This window comes from Jaculus jaculus, chromosome 1, assembly GCF_020740685.1.
Source record: "Jaculus jaculus isolate mJacJac1 chromosome 1, mJacJac1.mat.Y.cur, whole genome shotgun sequence".
Lineage (NCBI taxonomy): Eukaryota > Metazoa > Chordata > Mammalia > Rodentia > Dipodidae > Jaculus > Jaculus jaculus.
In genome coordinates this window covers 145,118,767-145,132,209 of record NC_059102.1, presented here as the reverse complement: position 1 = coordinate 145,132,209, position 13,443 = coordinate 145,118,767, and the positions used below count along the sequence as shown (strand labels likewise).

Sequence of the window (13,443 nt, the reverse complement as noted above, 5' to 3'; positions counted from 1 at the left end):
GAAGTGCCGCTAGGTGGCGCCCGCTTACCTGTCCAACCGTCCATCCTTAAGCCCGGGAGCTGAAGTACCGAGCAGCTCCCGAGAAAGAGCACCTTGCCCAGGCACGCTGACTCCCGCTCGCCTCGTTTGCATCGGGGCATCCCACTACTCATGGCCGTCCTTGCACAACCCTAGGCTCTTTGCACCGCCTCCGTCAGATTCCTGGCTCAGGGCTGCCCAGGCAGACTTGTAAACAACACAGACTGGAGCCGACAACGCTGTCCCTGTCCCTTCTACAACTGCTCCTGGGAAAGCCAGAGCTTCCCCCTTCCTGGTTCACAGAGGAAGGAAGTCTTCCCAACATCACAGCAGGGAAGATCCAGTCCTTCCCTCAGCGGGCTCGCTGGGGACCTCACGAGGCCCTTCTGAAGGGGGTTCTGCTGACCTTTTGGGGCGCAGGGGGAAAGTGAGGTACGATGGGGTGCAGTGGCTTGCCTCGGACCACACAGCCAGGGTCCGGTGCTTCCACATGCCTCTGCCCCGGGCCTGAGTGCCCTCTACGTCACCTGCTGACCCCCTTAAGTATAGGAAAGGAAGCCAGGGGACAGGTCACCCCAGCGAGGCGCAGAGACCCAAGCTGGGCAGGGGGGTCATGTCCAGTAACCTGGGCAGCAGGGCCGGGACTGCACACGTGGGCACCAAGCCACGCTGCAAGGTAACAGCTGTGAACAAATCTTCTGACAGGTGACAGTCTCCTTGGAAAGCACGCCCCATCGCCCCCTTCCCCAGCTCTAGCTCTGATTCCAGGGCGACCCTGCCTGGCGCCCAGGGGGACAAGAAGAGGGACAACGATGGGGCGACAGACTGGCAACCGGTGGGGAAGAGACGAAGATGGTGCCAGGGAACAACAGTGCGTCGGGCCAAGGCGCCCGGGTGGGAGCCGGAAAACAGCTTCGGGGAGTAGCAGGAGTGTGGGGGGTGGGAAGCTCGGAGAGCCAGGACGTGTCTCGGGAGCTGGGGGGCCGGCGGGGCGCACGGCACCGCGCGAGTGGGAGCCACACCAGCAGCTCGTTAGTCGCGCAGATTAGGGACTTTGTCAATTACCTCCGGAGGCTCGGGCGGATTAAATGCTTGGAAAAGTGCTGCCGGCGGGAGGGGGCGACTCAGAAGTCCCTCGACGGCTCAGATCCGGGGGTGGTGGGAGAGGGGCCGCGGCGGAGAGGCGGAGGACGGGACTTGTACCCACCTCCACCGCACAGGTGCCGCTGCCAAGGGTCCCCGAGCGCCGAGCCCCGGGGTGGACACACGCTACACCCCCACCGCCCCACTCACACACACCGGCCCGCGGCCAGCACCCCGGAGCCACGCGGGGGAGGCGCCCCGTCGCCGCCCCAGCCCGCGGTGAACCCCCCATCCCCCGCATCCCGAGCTCGGGAGTCGCCCGCCCGACGTTCCCCCACGCGAGCGCGCGGGCAGGTGGGCAGGTGGGCGGGTCCCACCCGGGGGTAAGTTTGTGCTCCCCAGGTTGCCCGCGGCCGGGGACCTTCCTTGCTTCCTTCCCCCACCACCACCGCCCCGGGCCGGCGAGTGTTCGCTCGCGGGGCGCGTGCGCGTGCCGGGGAGGCCGCCGGGAGCCGTGCGAGGCACAGAGAGTCCGAGACGCGGGGCCCGAGCGCGAGGAGCGCGAGGAGCGGGAGGAGCGGGAGGAGCAGGAGGAGGAGGAGGCGGGGCGCGGGCGGGGCGGGGCGCGGGGACGGCGCGGGCAGCTCTCGGCGGCTCCGGCTCTCCGCGCTCGCCCCGCGCAGCTCTCGCAGCCCGGCACCGGCACCGAGCGGGGCGCGCCCCGCGCCCGCGCCAGGCCAGCCGGAAGATGGTCAACGAGCGGTGGAAGACCATGGGCGGCGCTTCCCAACTTGAGGACCGGCCGCGCGACAAGCCGCAGGTACACACGCGCGGGCGCGGGGGGTACCTGGGACCCTCCGAGGGCTGCGCCCGGCAGAGCGGGCACCCGGGACCCGGGGCTCCTCCGCAGCGGGTCTGGAGGAAGGGGGGACTTGAACTCGGGTTCACACAGAAGGTGGACGCGCCTGCAGGGGTGGCCTCTCCCCACCCCCAGCGGAGACCCTCCCCCTCTTCCCTCCATCCCCTCACCCCCGGTGCTTCCTCGTGCAGAAGGGAGAGGGGATCTATAGTTCACTGTGGTTTGTGACCCCGGCGGCTGAGTCTCATTCGTCCACCTCCCCACATCCATGTCCCCATCCGGTGCCAACCTCAGGGCACATCTCCCAGAGCTTAAGTAGTAAGACCCAGCTTACTGGATGGCCTCCTTTCCTTGTTCCTGCCTACAACAGGGCACCAATAAAGGTTCATCACTTTTAAGACCAGGAAAGCAAGGCTCAGAGAGGGCCAGCTCCAGCCCCAGGCCACGCAGCTCTGTGGGGATTTGAACGCAGATCTGCCTGGTCCTCTCTACTTGCTGCCTGTGCAAACGCGGTGGGGAGGGGAGGGTGGGCTTGGAGGGGGCCCAGGGCTGTGCACTGCACCGGCTGAGGGCAGAGCAGGAAGAGCCCTGCTCCAGCAGCCGAGGCAGAGGGGTGGCCGCAGGTCTGCCCCAGGCTGGGCTACCAAGGGACCAGGACAGGCAGGCAAGATGAGGAGGCCATTTGCCAAGGAGAACCGACAATGGGGCTGCCCGTTTTAAATTTTAAATTTCAAATTTCTCCCAGACAGATGTCACTGGGGAAGGAACAGTTTGAGTTTGCAGCCGCAGGAGGGGGTGGCAGGGGCGGGCCTTGGCGGCCCCCCTCTCCCTCCCCCCTCTCCCTCCCCCCCCCTCTCTCTACAATGTGCTCTTTCAGGAGTGGCCCTGGGCATGGTGTGGGGGCCAGCCCTCTACAGTTTGCAAAGCTCTTTTCCATTCACCTGCAGGGCCTCACTTTCCCAGGTTTTGCACTTGTATGTCTCAGACTGGTGATCAGAGAGGTTCATGAGATGTGCCCCAGCCACACAGCGTGGGCAGGAGAGCAAGGGTTCAGAGGACTTCTAACCGCAGTCTTTGCCCTGGCCTCCCAAGGGTAGCCTGTCCTCCTTAGGCGAAGTGTTTGCTCTCGGTCCCAGGTAACAGGACCTTTCCTGCTGAGATCTGACTTTCTCTCCCTCAAAAAGGCATTCTTTTACATTTGGACTTGTTCTTAAAGGCTGCCCCAGCCTGGCCCAGGGTCCCCTCCTGTCAGCTCCTTCCAGGTACTGACAGTCACTGGCCAATCCTGGGCCTCACCCCACTTTTAGATCCTTGCTGCCTTATCTGACTGGCTCCACCAGGCTCTGAACTCTCTCTCTCTCTCTCTCCCCCTCTGAGGGACACCCTACATGTTCTTCAACACTGGGTCCTGGGAGGCCTCCTCCTCTTCTGGGAGGCCTTCCTGGATGGCGAGTGCTGGAGTCTCCAGATCCCCCTCCACAGCTTCCAGCGGTCACAGGTCGCCCTAGCTTACTAGTCCACCCCTGGCCAGGCTGCACTCCTTCAGGAAACTCAGGTGGAGAACTGAGTAGAGAGCTGCTTGAAGCTTGGGCCTGGAGGAGCTTGGGGAGAGGAGGGGAAATGCTGCTGTCCCAAGGGCAGGGTGCTTCTGCAAGAAATGGGGATTTCAGGCACCCTGGACAAGGCCCAGGCTCCCTGACCCTGCTTCCCTCTACCTCCCCCCCCCCACCAAGACCAGCTCAGGGCTGCGACATCCGGAGTCCAGCTCCTGTGCCTGGGCTTCTGGGACTAGTTTCACACACTTTCCTTCTCGCATGGTGACCCAGCATGTGGTAGGCTGTGTGTGTGTGTATGTATGTGTGTACACACACATACACACACACACACACACACACACACACACACACACACACACACCGTCCTTGGTGAGCTTTCAACAAAGAAGTCAGACCTTTCTTGTATGGCCATTCAGGGAGAGGTTTGCTCCCCAGCCCCTTGGAGCTGCCTCCCTTGCTTCTAGATTCTTCTTGGCCACTGGCATGCAGCACCTCTCTGGGCCTGAGCTGTACCATCTGCAAATGGGACCAGCCATCTCGCGTTCAGAGGGAGTCAAGGAGACTCCAGGTGCCTCTGCAAACTAAAAAGTACCATGCACTCATGGGGAGCCTGCTTCTCAGAGCAGCCTGTCTCTTGTCACAGCAGTTGGGGCCCTGCTTTCTCCTCAGCCCCCCCAGGGTGGGAGGTCTCTGTACCCCGCTCCCACTGCAAGGGCCTTTGAGGTAGGTCCAGACCAAGGTACTTTACTCCCAGAGAACATGCCAGTGCCCCAGCGTTGGAGGGTGCTCATTCCCACACTTCTCATGTCTTGCTCATACCACCCTGGGAGGCTGGCAGAAGTGACAGATGAGGCCACCAGTGGCCAAGTGCACTGGAGGGAAACTTGAATCCATGTCTTCCTGTAGCAGCTGTAGTGCAGGTGAAGGGAGAAAGCCTGTGGTGCTTGCTTTCTTTTTAAAAAAATTTTTTTTTGTTTATTTATTTGAAAGTGACAGAGAAAGAGGCAGAGAGAGAGAGAGAAAATGGGCGCGCCAGGGCCTCCAGCCACTGCATATGAACTCCAGACATGTGCGCCCCCTTGTGAGTCTGGCTAACGTGGGTCCTGGGGAATCGAGCCTCGAGCTGGGGTCCTTAGGCTTCACAGGCAAGTGCTTAACCGCTAAGCCATCTCTCCAGCCCTGCGGTGCTTTCTTGAACCCAGGAGTTGATTCCAAATGACAGGGCCGGGCAGCACACCTGCCTCTCACCCCTCCACAAAGGGCCTGTGTCGTGGTGTGGCCTCTTGGGGACCCCCTTGGGCCTGCTCTGCCTAGCTCTGTTCCTGCGCTGTCTGTCCTCAGCAACTCATTGGCTAGGTGACCTTGGCCAAGTGGCCGGCTCCGTCTTCATCAGGGTGTCCTTCCACCTCTGCTCGCAGGAGGGGCGCCTGCATCTTGGGGCGGAGAGCCACAGTGCCACCGTGATGTCTGACAGGAGTTCAGAGTGACTTGGACGGAAGACTCTAGAATTAGACGTGCTCTTCCCATCCTAGAGTGTGGGCAGGAAGTCATCCCGGAACCATCTCCTCAGAGGGACAGGAACTTCTTGCTGAGCTGTCCCCAAGCTACCTTCAACATGGCATCGACCTCCCACCCATCCCACAAACTTCCAGAGACGCTGTAGAAAGGAAGTCAATAATTCTCTTAGGGAAGTTTTTCCTGACGTCTAACCTTAATCCCTGCATCATTTAATTCGCTCAGTGGCTATTTCTGGGAGACCCTCCTTCATGCCAGAAGATAGAGCCTGCGCCTCAGGGAGCTTAGAGTTCCCTGGGGACAAAGCCACTAGTCAGGTGTTGCCACAGACGGTGGCAGGAGCTGTTCAGGAAAAGCGATACATCTCTTTCTCCCCACTCTCTGGGGTTTGTGTGAGATCACACTGCATCGGATTTGGGGAGGAGGAGGTGAGGTGAGGAGGGGGAAGAGGTTGCCCTCGGTCATCTCGTGCACCTGTGCTCCAGACAAGCTCACGGGGTGGGTGACCTGAGCCTTGGCAGAGGTCGGAGAAGTGAGTCCCGTGGAGGTGGCATTAGACTGGAAGTTTGGCAGGTGTGCATCCCCGCAGCGGGCGGGGGTTGGGGAGGAGGTAGGCACCAGGTGTCTGTACACTGGGCTGGTCAATATGGAACTTTTGGTTCCAGGGACCAGGGAGGGGTATCAGGGGATAATGTCCTGTCTGCTTTGCTTTTGGGGTATGGGGAGTCAGAGGGGACATGTTCGCCATATGGGGAGTCAGAGAGGATATGTTTGCTATGATTGTGCGTCAGGTGACGGGGCCATGGCCAGGCTGCTGACTGGAGGAGCAGGAACAGAGGACAGAAGGGCTCAGAGGAGGTGGTGACTGGCTAGATGTGGGACAGTGAAGGAAAGGACAGCTGGTAGCATAGGCGCCATCCCTGGGCTGGCATCTCTGGAATACTCAGGTTTGGGGTGCAGAGACTCTGGGGAGTTTTGGTGGAGTGAGGCCCACATGTGGGAAAGCCAGGGGCTGGAGAGACCCCCCCGCCCACGAGCCAGCAGACCCAGAGCTGAGCACTTGAGTCAAGAGAGCATGGGGGCCTCGAGCTTCCCAGAGGGACAGTGCTGGCAGCTCCCCTGTCTTCCCTGTCCCCTTGGAAACCTTCAGCTGCTGCTCCAGGACTTCCGGCCAGACTCAACCTGCAGTACACCTGAGCAAAAAGGAGAATGGATGTTCCTCTGGTCATAGAATGAGCCTGCATTCCCTCTTTCTTTATCTTTGGGACCCCCAGAATTAGGGCAAAGCTACCAACATTCACCCCAGGGGAACTCTGAGGCTCCTTTCATCAGGGCCAGTAGCTCAGAGTTCAGCTCTGATGGGATAGGAACAGAGGTGTGCACCTGGCGGGGGTGGGGGGGGGAGGTCGGTGGGATGTAAGGAGGAACCCAGGGGTCCAGCAGGGCAAAGCCTTTACCCTACAAGCCCATAGTGTTCACCTGGTCCCCAACGTGCTGGCATCCTGATCATGAGCCATAGCTTTTGGCTGGGACTTCCAGGTGGTGGTGAGCAGCGTGTCTCTTCCCGTCACCCACCTTATCTTCCCTTCCGGGAAGAGACCTTTTCCAGATAGGGCTCTCTGTCTATGGCCAGGGGATGGGGCCACCAGTACTGAATCCCTCTCCAGATCTCCAGGTTGCTTCTGAGGGCTGATGACTCTAGGAGATAGTCTGATGGCTATAATTTTGTAACTAAGGCTCTTGCCTCCATTCTAGTGGCCGCCCACCCTTGTCTTCACTAAGGCTTTTTAGATAGCATATGACCTGGTTTGACACTAGGAGTCTTGTAGGAAACAAAGCTACAACCCTCTACCTGCATGCTCATGTGGGTCTTGAACCTGGGTCTCCTGACTTGGGCTCCTGGTCCTTTCTGGACCCATGGCCTGCAACGGTTGTTCTTGGAAGGCGGGGAGTCTGTGCATCCTTCCATTATGGAGCCATGGGGAGGGGGGTGCACCCCGCTCTGCTGGCCAAAGACTGATTAACAAGCTCCAGCCTGAGGCACCGCGTTGGCAGCCCGGCCCAAGCCCCCTTATTATCTCGGGCAGATTTCTTTGCGAGGCACGTAAACCACAGCCTATAAAAATGAACAGCACTTCATCTTTAAGGTTGATCTCTGAAGGCTAATTCTTTTCCATGGAGTGTCCTGCTTCATCGCTGAGCTGTAGTGTCCCGCTGGCTTCCTCCACCCTCCCCACATCTGTATCCTTTGTCCCCACTCCCCGGGGAGGGGCATGTCCAGTCCTGTGGGGTCCTGGAGACCTAGCAAGGAGATGGCTTCTCCCCCTGAGCCAGCCAGGGGACCTTAATGCTACTGTGGGAGGATGTGGCTCAGAGTTGCTTGGGGCAAGGTGTCTCCTGAAGGATGGACTGACCCTGGTGCAGGTGTGACAGGCACAGAGTCATGTCCCTGAAGCTCCAGCCAGGCTTAGGCAAAAGAAGAAGCTGTTAGGGGATGTTTGACTCACAGCTGCCCAGTCCTGGGCTCCGATGCTGCCTCTGCTCCATGTCCTGCATGTCACGCTGGGCTCAGGACTTTGCTCCCTGAGTATCATTTTTCCCATTTGCAAAACCACTTCCACCACAGCCCCCATTGCGGGGGAGACTTGGGTATTCCAGAGACGGGAGCATGGTACAAGACTGAGGCAGTGCCTGTCTGCCTGTGAGCCACTGGCCTGGAGGCCCCTCCTTCTCTACGTGCCGTCCCATGGGGGGTCAGGTCAGAGGTAGCCCTGCCTCGGGATCTGGCGTTCATCAGGGTGGGTCATGAGGCTCTGTAGGTGCCTCGCCTGCTCTTCCTGCCTCTGTGTGTCCGTCCATCCATCCATCCATCCATGCATCCCTCCCACAGTCAGCCATGAGTACTGTTCTGTGTGAGGTGGTTATTCAATCCCTACTGGACGCTGGACTCACAGGCCAGGACAGGTTTCTGCACCTGCCACCCATCATCCTTTGGGTATCCAGAAACTGTCCTCCCCTTTCTTCAGCTCCCCAGGATGTTCGTGCCCCCCGAAAGGTTGAGACTCAAGCCCAAGGGACATAAACTCTCCCGGAGGGGGGATGCGGCCTGGCTTCCCTCTGATGCCTACTTCAGAGGGGCCCAGAGCCTGACTCATGGGGACAGTCTGTGACTGTGGAAGCAAGGCTTGAGGGATGAAAGGAGTGAGCGAATTCATGACCGCAAAGACGGTGCTGTCTGCCAGAAGCACTTGTGAAGCCCCGCCAGGCCCGGGGAGGAAGTGGTCAAGGAGGACTTCCCGGAAGAGGCTTGCCCCTCATTTTCCTCCTCAGGTGACTTGGGAGTTACTGATAGTATTTGAATTTATGCACTTTTTCTTAGTAGTGAGCACACTAGATGTTTTCTAAATCTAAGGAAGCAAGCGAGCTGTCAGTTACCATGGTAAGATGCCCCCTGTTTGGAGATGTTACAAAAAAGAAGGTGCCTGCTAACATGGGAGATACAGAAATAAGGCCCTGGGTGGAAAATAAAAGCCACCTCTTGATGCTTTCTGCACATTGATCACGAGATAATAAAAGCCACTAATATTTACTGCAGAAGTGCAACGGGCCAGGCATGGCTCCAAAGTGCTTTAATATACTAACTCATTTAAAGAGGCATCTCAAATTCAGAAAGTGGAAATACGGGGAAAATGAGTGTGAAAGTTGAAGCAGTTTGGTTGTAGGAGTTTCCTGGCCCCTAGGGGAAAGCAGCAGGCTTGGAATCCAATGGGAGCTCTATTTTTTGTTTGTTTGTTTTAACTATGCTGTTTATTTATTTATTTATTAGAGGGAGAGGAGAGAGAGAATGGGTACACCTCTAGCCACTGCAAACCAACTCCAGAAGCATGCGCTACCTTGTGTATCTGGTTCACATGGGTATTGAGGAATTGAACCTATGTCCTCAGGCTTCGCTGGCAAACACCTTAACTAAGCCATCTCTCTAGCCTGGGAGCTCTGTTTCTAACTGGCTGTGTGACTCTGGACTATCTTCCTGCCTTCTCTGGGCTTCCGTTTTCCCCTGTATCCATGCTCAGTGACTGGCCAATTTGGTTCAGTAAGCGTGGGTCCCCAACGCGTCTGGTACGGTACCGTCAGGGCATCTCTTTTCATTCCAAGCCACACTTTGGCCCTGGCTGCTGTGAAACCCCAGCTAGGGTAGCTCAGTGCTCGGGCCCTGTTCTCACCACACCAGCACTGGCTCCATCCATTCCTTGCTTCCAGGTGTGGCCTGTTCTGGGAGTCACAGTGCCTGCATGGTCTCAACCTCACTAGAGGGAGGGGCTCTGCTGATCTGAGCAGCCCCCTCACATTTGTCTTGCCAGGGTCCTGGTCTGGGAAGAGGGTGAGGGAGGAGATGGTCAGGGTCACTGTGCCTGCTCCACGCAGGGCATGAGGACTTCTCCACCTGTGTCTCGCAGTATCTCTGGATGTCTCTGAGCTTGCCCCTTCTGGTCTCTGGCTCTCTCCATCTCTGGGGTTCTTTCACCCTCCCAGCCCCCATGAAGCTTCACTGGGCAGAGTGGTGGGCACAGGTTGGCCTTTAACATATGCCCTCTTCTCTCCTTTCTGTCCTCATCTGTCTGTCTGTCTGTCTTCGTCTGCTTGTCCTGGACTGGCCCACAGCGCCCGAGCTGCGGCTACGTGCTGTGCACGGTACTCCTGTCCCTAGCTGTGTTGCTGGCCGTGGCTGTCACGGGCGCTGTGCTCTTCCTGAATCATGCTCGTGTGCCGGGCACGGCTCCCCCACCCGTTGTAAGCACGGGGCCAGCAGGGCCCAACAGTGCCCTGGTCACTGTGGAGAGGGCCGACAGCTCCCGCCTCAGCATCCTCATCGACCCACGCTGCCCTGACCTTGCTGACAGCTTCGCCCGCCTGGAGGGCATGCAGGCTTCCGTGCTGCGGATGCTGACCGAGCGCCAGGCCCAGCCACAGCTGGATGGTGCCCCGGAGCTGCTGGACATGCTGGCTGATCAGCTGCCTCGTCTGCTGGCCAGGGCCTCCGAACTGCAAACGGAGTGTGCCGGGCTGCGGAAGGGCCACAGCACCCTGGGCCAGGGCCTCAGCACCTTGCAGAGTGAGCAGGGCCACCTCATCCAGGTGAGGGCTAGGTGTGTGTGGGCCTTGGGACCCTGGTGGAGGGCTGGGATCGCTGCCATTCCCTTTGCGTCCCGTGCACGCTCCCAAGCAAACCTTTGCCCCTTCCATCCGCATATGCGTTCACGGGAAGCCTCCCAGCTCCTGGGAGCCAAAATTCCATCCTGGCTTCTTTGCCGCACACTCTCGGCAGCCCCACACCCTGGTGGCATCCATCAGTGAGATGGGACCCGTGGCTAACGGGACTGGCTCCCCAGGCCCTAGGAGGTGCTGGGAGGTGCAGGCAAGACAAGACATGACCCCCCCCACCCCCGTCAAGAACCAGTTGAGGTTCAGAGGGATGCAACTTGCTCTTGGTCACAGCCTTGTGACTGGTGGGGTCCTGCCTGGAGGGAGCTGCCCCCACTTCGCAATTCAGCTCACTGGCCTGTGATTTTCGTAGCTTTCCAGCTACAGGACAGGGAGGGGAGCCCAGCCAGACCCTTGGTCCGATCCCCACCTTCCTCCCTCCTAACCCTACTCCCATGCCCGCGAGTGTAATGGGGGGCTAGGTAAAGGGCTTCTGAAGTAGCAGCTGCAGCCAGGATTCAACCACCAGCCAGCCGTTCCCATCACAGCAGCAGGGGCTCAGGACCACCTCATGTCCCCCCGCCATTTTCCAAGATGGAAAAGAGGTGCTGGGGCTGGGGAGACAGCTTAGGGGATGAAGTGCTTGTCCGAGTGTGATGACTGAGTTCAGAGCTCCAGAAACCACAGAGACATGCCAGGCATGGTGGCATGCACCGGTAATCCCAGTGCTTGGGAGGCAGAGACGGGGGGTTCCCTGGGACTCCATGGCTAGCTCGTTTAGCGGAATCCGTGAGTCCCAGGTTCAGTGAGAGACCCTGTCTCATAAAAGTAAGGGGAGAAAGCAATAAAAGACGTCTCTTGCTGATTGCTGGCTTGCACATGCAGGCGTACATACATACACGTGTGCCTCCACACACAACTGCTCCCCCACACAAGCATACATACGTACACATCACATACACTCATACACATGCAAAAAAAGGCGGGGGAAAGCAATCCTGCTTAGCCCCTGGTACCCCAGCAGTCCAGCCCATGTCATTATCCTCTGTGACTCAGTCTTAGGGTTAATGCCACTTCTGCTCGACCAGCAGTCACTGCCCCCTTCGCCTGGATTGACCAGGCATTTGGTCACTCACAGCTCATGAGCCATGGGCCTCTTCCCTCCCACAAAGACTGCAGCTGGAGAAATTACAGTTCTTGTCATCCTGTCTGGGTGACTGACGGGGTGGTGGGTCCCCTGGATCGGGGGGAGGGACATGTAGCCAGCTTCCTGCTGCCCCTCCCCCAGTAGCTTCCCCAGGCCTGGCAGGGTGGGTGACCACTAAGACTCTGGGTGCCGTGGGCCCCACCCCATCTTCTCTGAGGCCCAGTTCTTGGTTAGCTCAGGCTGGCCATCGATGTCCCCTCTGACCCGGGTGCTGGGAGGGACCTCAGTGACCCCCCCCCCCACTACAGGAGCCATTTCTGCCATACAGATGTGTCATCACTAGGTTCCACTGCCATGGCTCACCTGATACAGTCCCTTCCAGTGTGGTTCTTGCTGCTCTAGATGGCTCAGAGACTGTGTGTCTGCCTGTCTTGCCCAGAGGTAGCTAACTGTGGCCACTCAGCCCCCGTCCCAGCTCTCCCGGCTATTGGCCAGCAGTGCGCTGGTCTCTGACCTGGCTGAGCTGGGTGATCCAGCCTGTAGGTTTCATTCCTCTTAGTGCCAGGGTCCAGTCCAGGCTCCATACGTATCCGCTGAGTAACCTTAGGTGGACCGCGTCCCCTCCTCTCTACACAGGCTCTCCTCAACTGAAAAAAGAAAAAAATGGACAACCCAGGCCAGACTCAAGGACATGGTGTCATTCCTGACTGTGCAGGGCTTAGCTGGCTTCTGGCTCATGGAGATGCCCACTGTTGGCCCTATCTATGAACAGAAATTTAAAGCCACTAGGAGTCACCGTTGACGATCCTCTGTGAGGAAATGCTAGGCGCACAGCAGGGCTGGGATCTGTTAACAAGCACTTTTTCACCAGTAACCCCAAGGCAGGAACATTTGCTGCCCCCATTCTGCAGAAGGGCAGACTGAGGTGCAGTGGCAACAGGCCTGGGCAGAAGCTTGGCCCTGGGTGGCTCCCAGAAACAGTTTGCTCTGACTTCATGGCCTCGTCTCTCACTGCCAGCCCCCCCCCCCCGTGGTGAATCTGCACAGCTCAGTCACGGGGTCTGATGGACTCCCCATTAATTCGGGGCAGGTTTATACGTATGTTTCCAGAGGTAATCATTTGCTAGTCTAAACTGAGGTCTTCCCTGCCTGCCAGCCACAGGGAGGGGCTGTGCCCGAGCCGCTGAGTGTACCATGGCCGTGGCGACTCTGAAGGATGAGATATGCGGTGCTGTTTACCAAGTGGTCCTGGCTCCCCCTGCTAGGAGCTTCCTGCACCCCCGACTCCCACTCAGGGCTCCCTGATCCCGGCCACAGGTCACCATGCTGAAGCCTGCAGGCGCTCCCTGTCCACCCCGGCACGCTCCCCGGCCCGGTCCTCACTGAATCATGTGCTCAGCCGAGGGGAAATTGACAGGGACGGGGCCTTCACAGGGGCTCTGCCTCTGGATGAGCCGAAAATCATATTTTGTAAACTGCTGGCTGGGTGTATTTCTGTCTCCCTTCCAGCGACGGGCTATTATCTGGCAAGTGACAGGTTCGGTGAGCAAGACCCAGCTCACTGCTGCCGGCTGCCTGCCACCTGCGTGTTTCTCTGCCTCCCGCGCCAGGTGGGTCCCATGCCACCTGGAGCCCAGGGGTCAGGGAGGCAGGAGAACCCCGGCCAACCAGCAGCAGCATAGCTGAGGGGAACCCCTGCTGACCCACATTGCCCTCGTGAGCTCCAACCCCAGGACGGTGATGGGTGGCATGGGGGAGGGATGAGCCTTGCATGGCTGGAACCCTCAGCCAGCTAACACAGGCAGCTGTGAGACAAGCGATCCTGACACCCCCCCTCCCCGAAAGACCCTCATTCTGGTCTGCAGACAGGGGTCTGCTCTCTCCTCCATAATCATCGGCTAATGAGTGGGAGAGGGGATCGGAGGCACAACCCTGCCAGAAATGCTAAGGGCCCAGGGCCCTCGGAGCGCCCTGTCACTGGCTTGCCACATGATGGCGCAGCTCTTTCCTGCTGTGATCCACATGCCTGTTCGCAGGCAGAGACGTCTCCTTCTGGGCCTCAG

General features: G+C 58.9%; 1 protein-coding gene across 2 annotated transcripts in view; it reads left to right on the top strand.

Annotated features, from left to right (window-relative positions):
* Nucleotides 1-1,832: 1,832 nt before the first annotated feature.
* The window catches only part of Fibcd1 (fibrinogen C domain containing 1), a 37,236-nt gene continuing 25,625 nt past the window's right edge, over nt 1,833-13,443 (top strand). For both annotated transcript variants that reach the window (XM_004671742.2, XM_045145469.1), the window contains exons 1-2: nt 1,833-1,921; nt 9,694-10,167. In XM_004671742.2, coding sequence (XP_004671799.1) covers nt 1,850-1,921; nt 9,694-10,167 — 546 coding nt within the window. In that variant the 5' untranslated portion in view covers nt 1,833-1,849. The remainder of the gene's footprint in view (nt 1,922-9,693; nt 10,168-13,443) is intronic.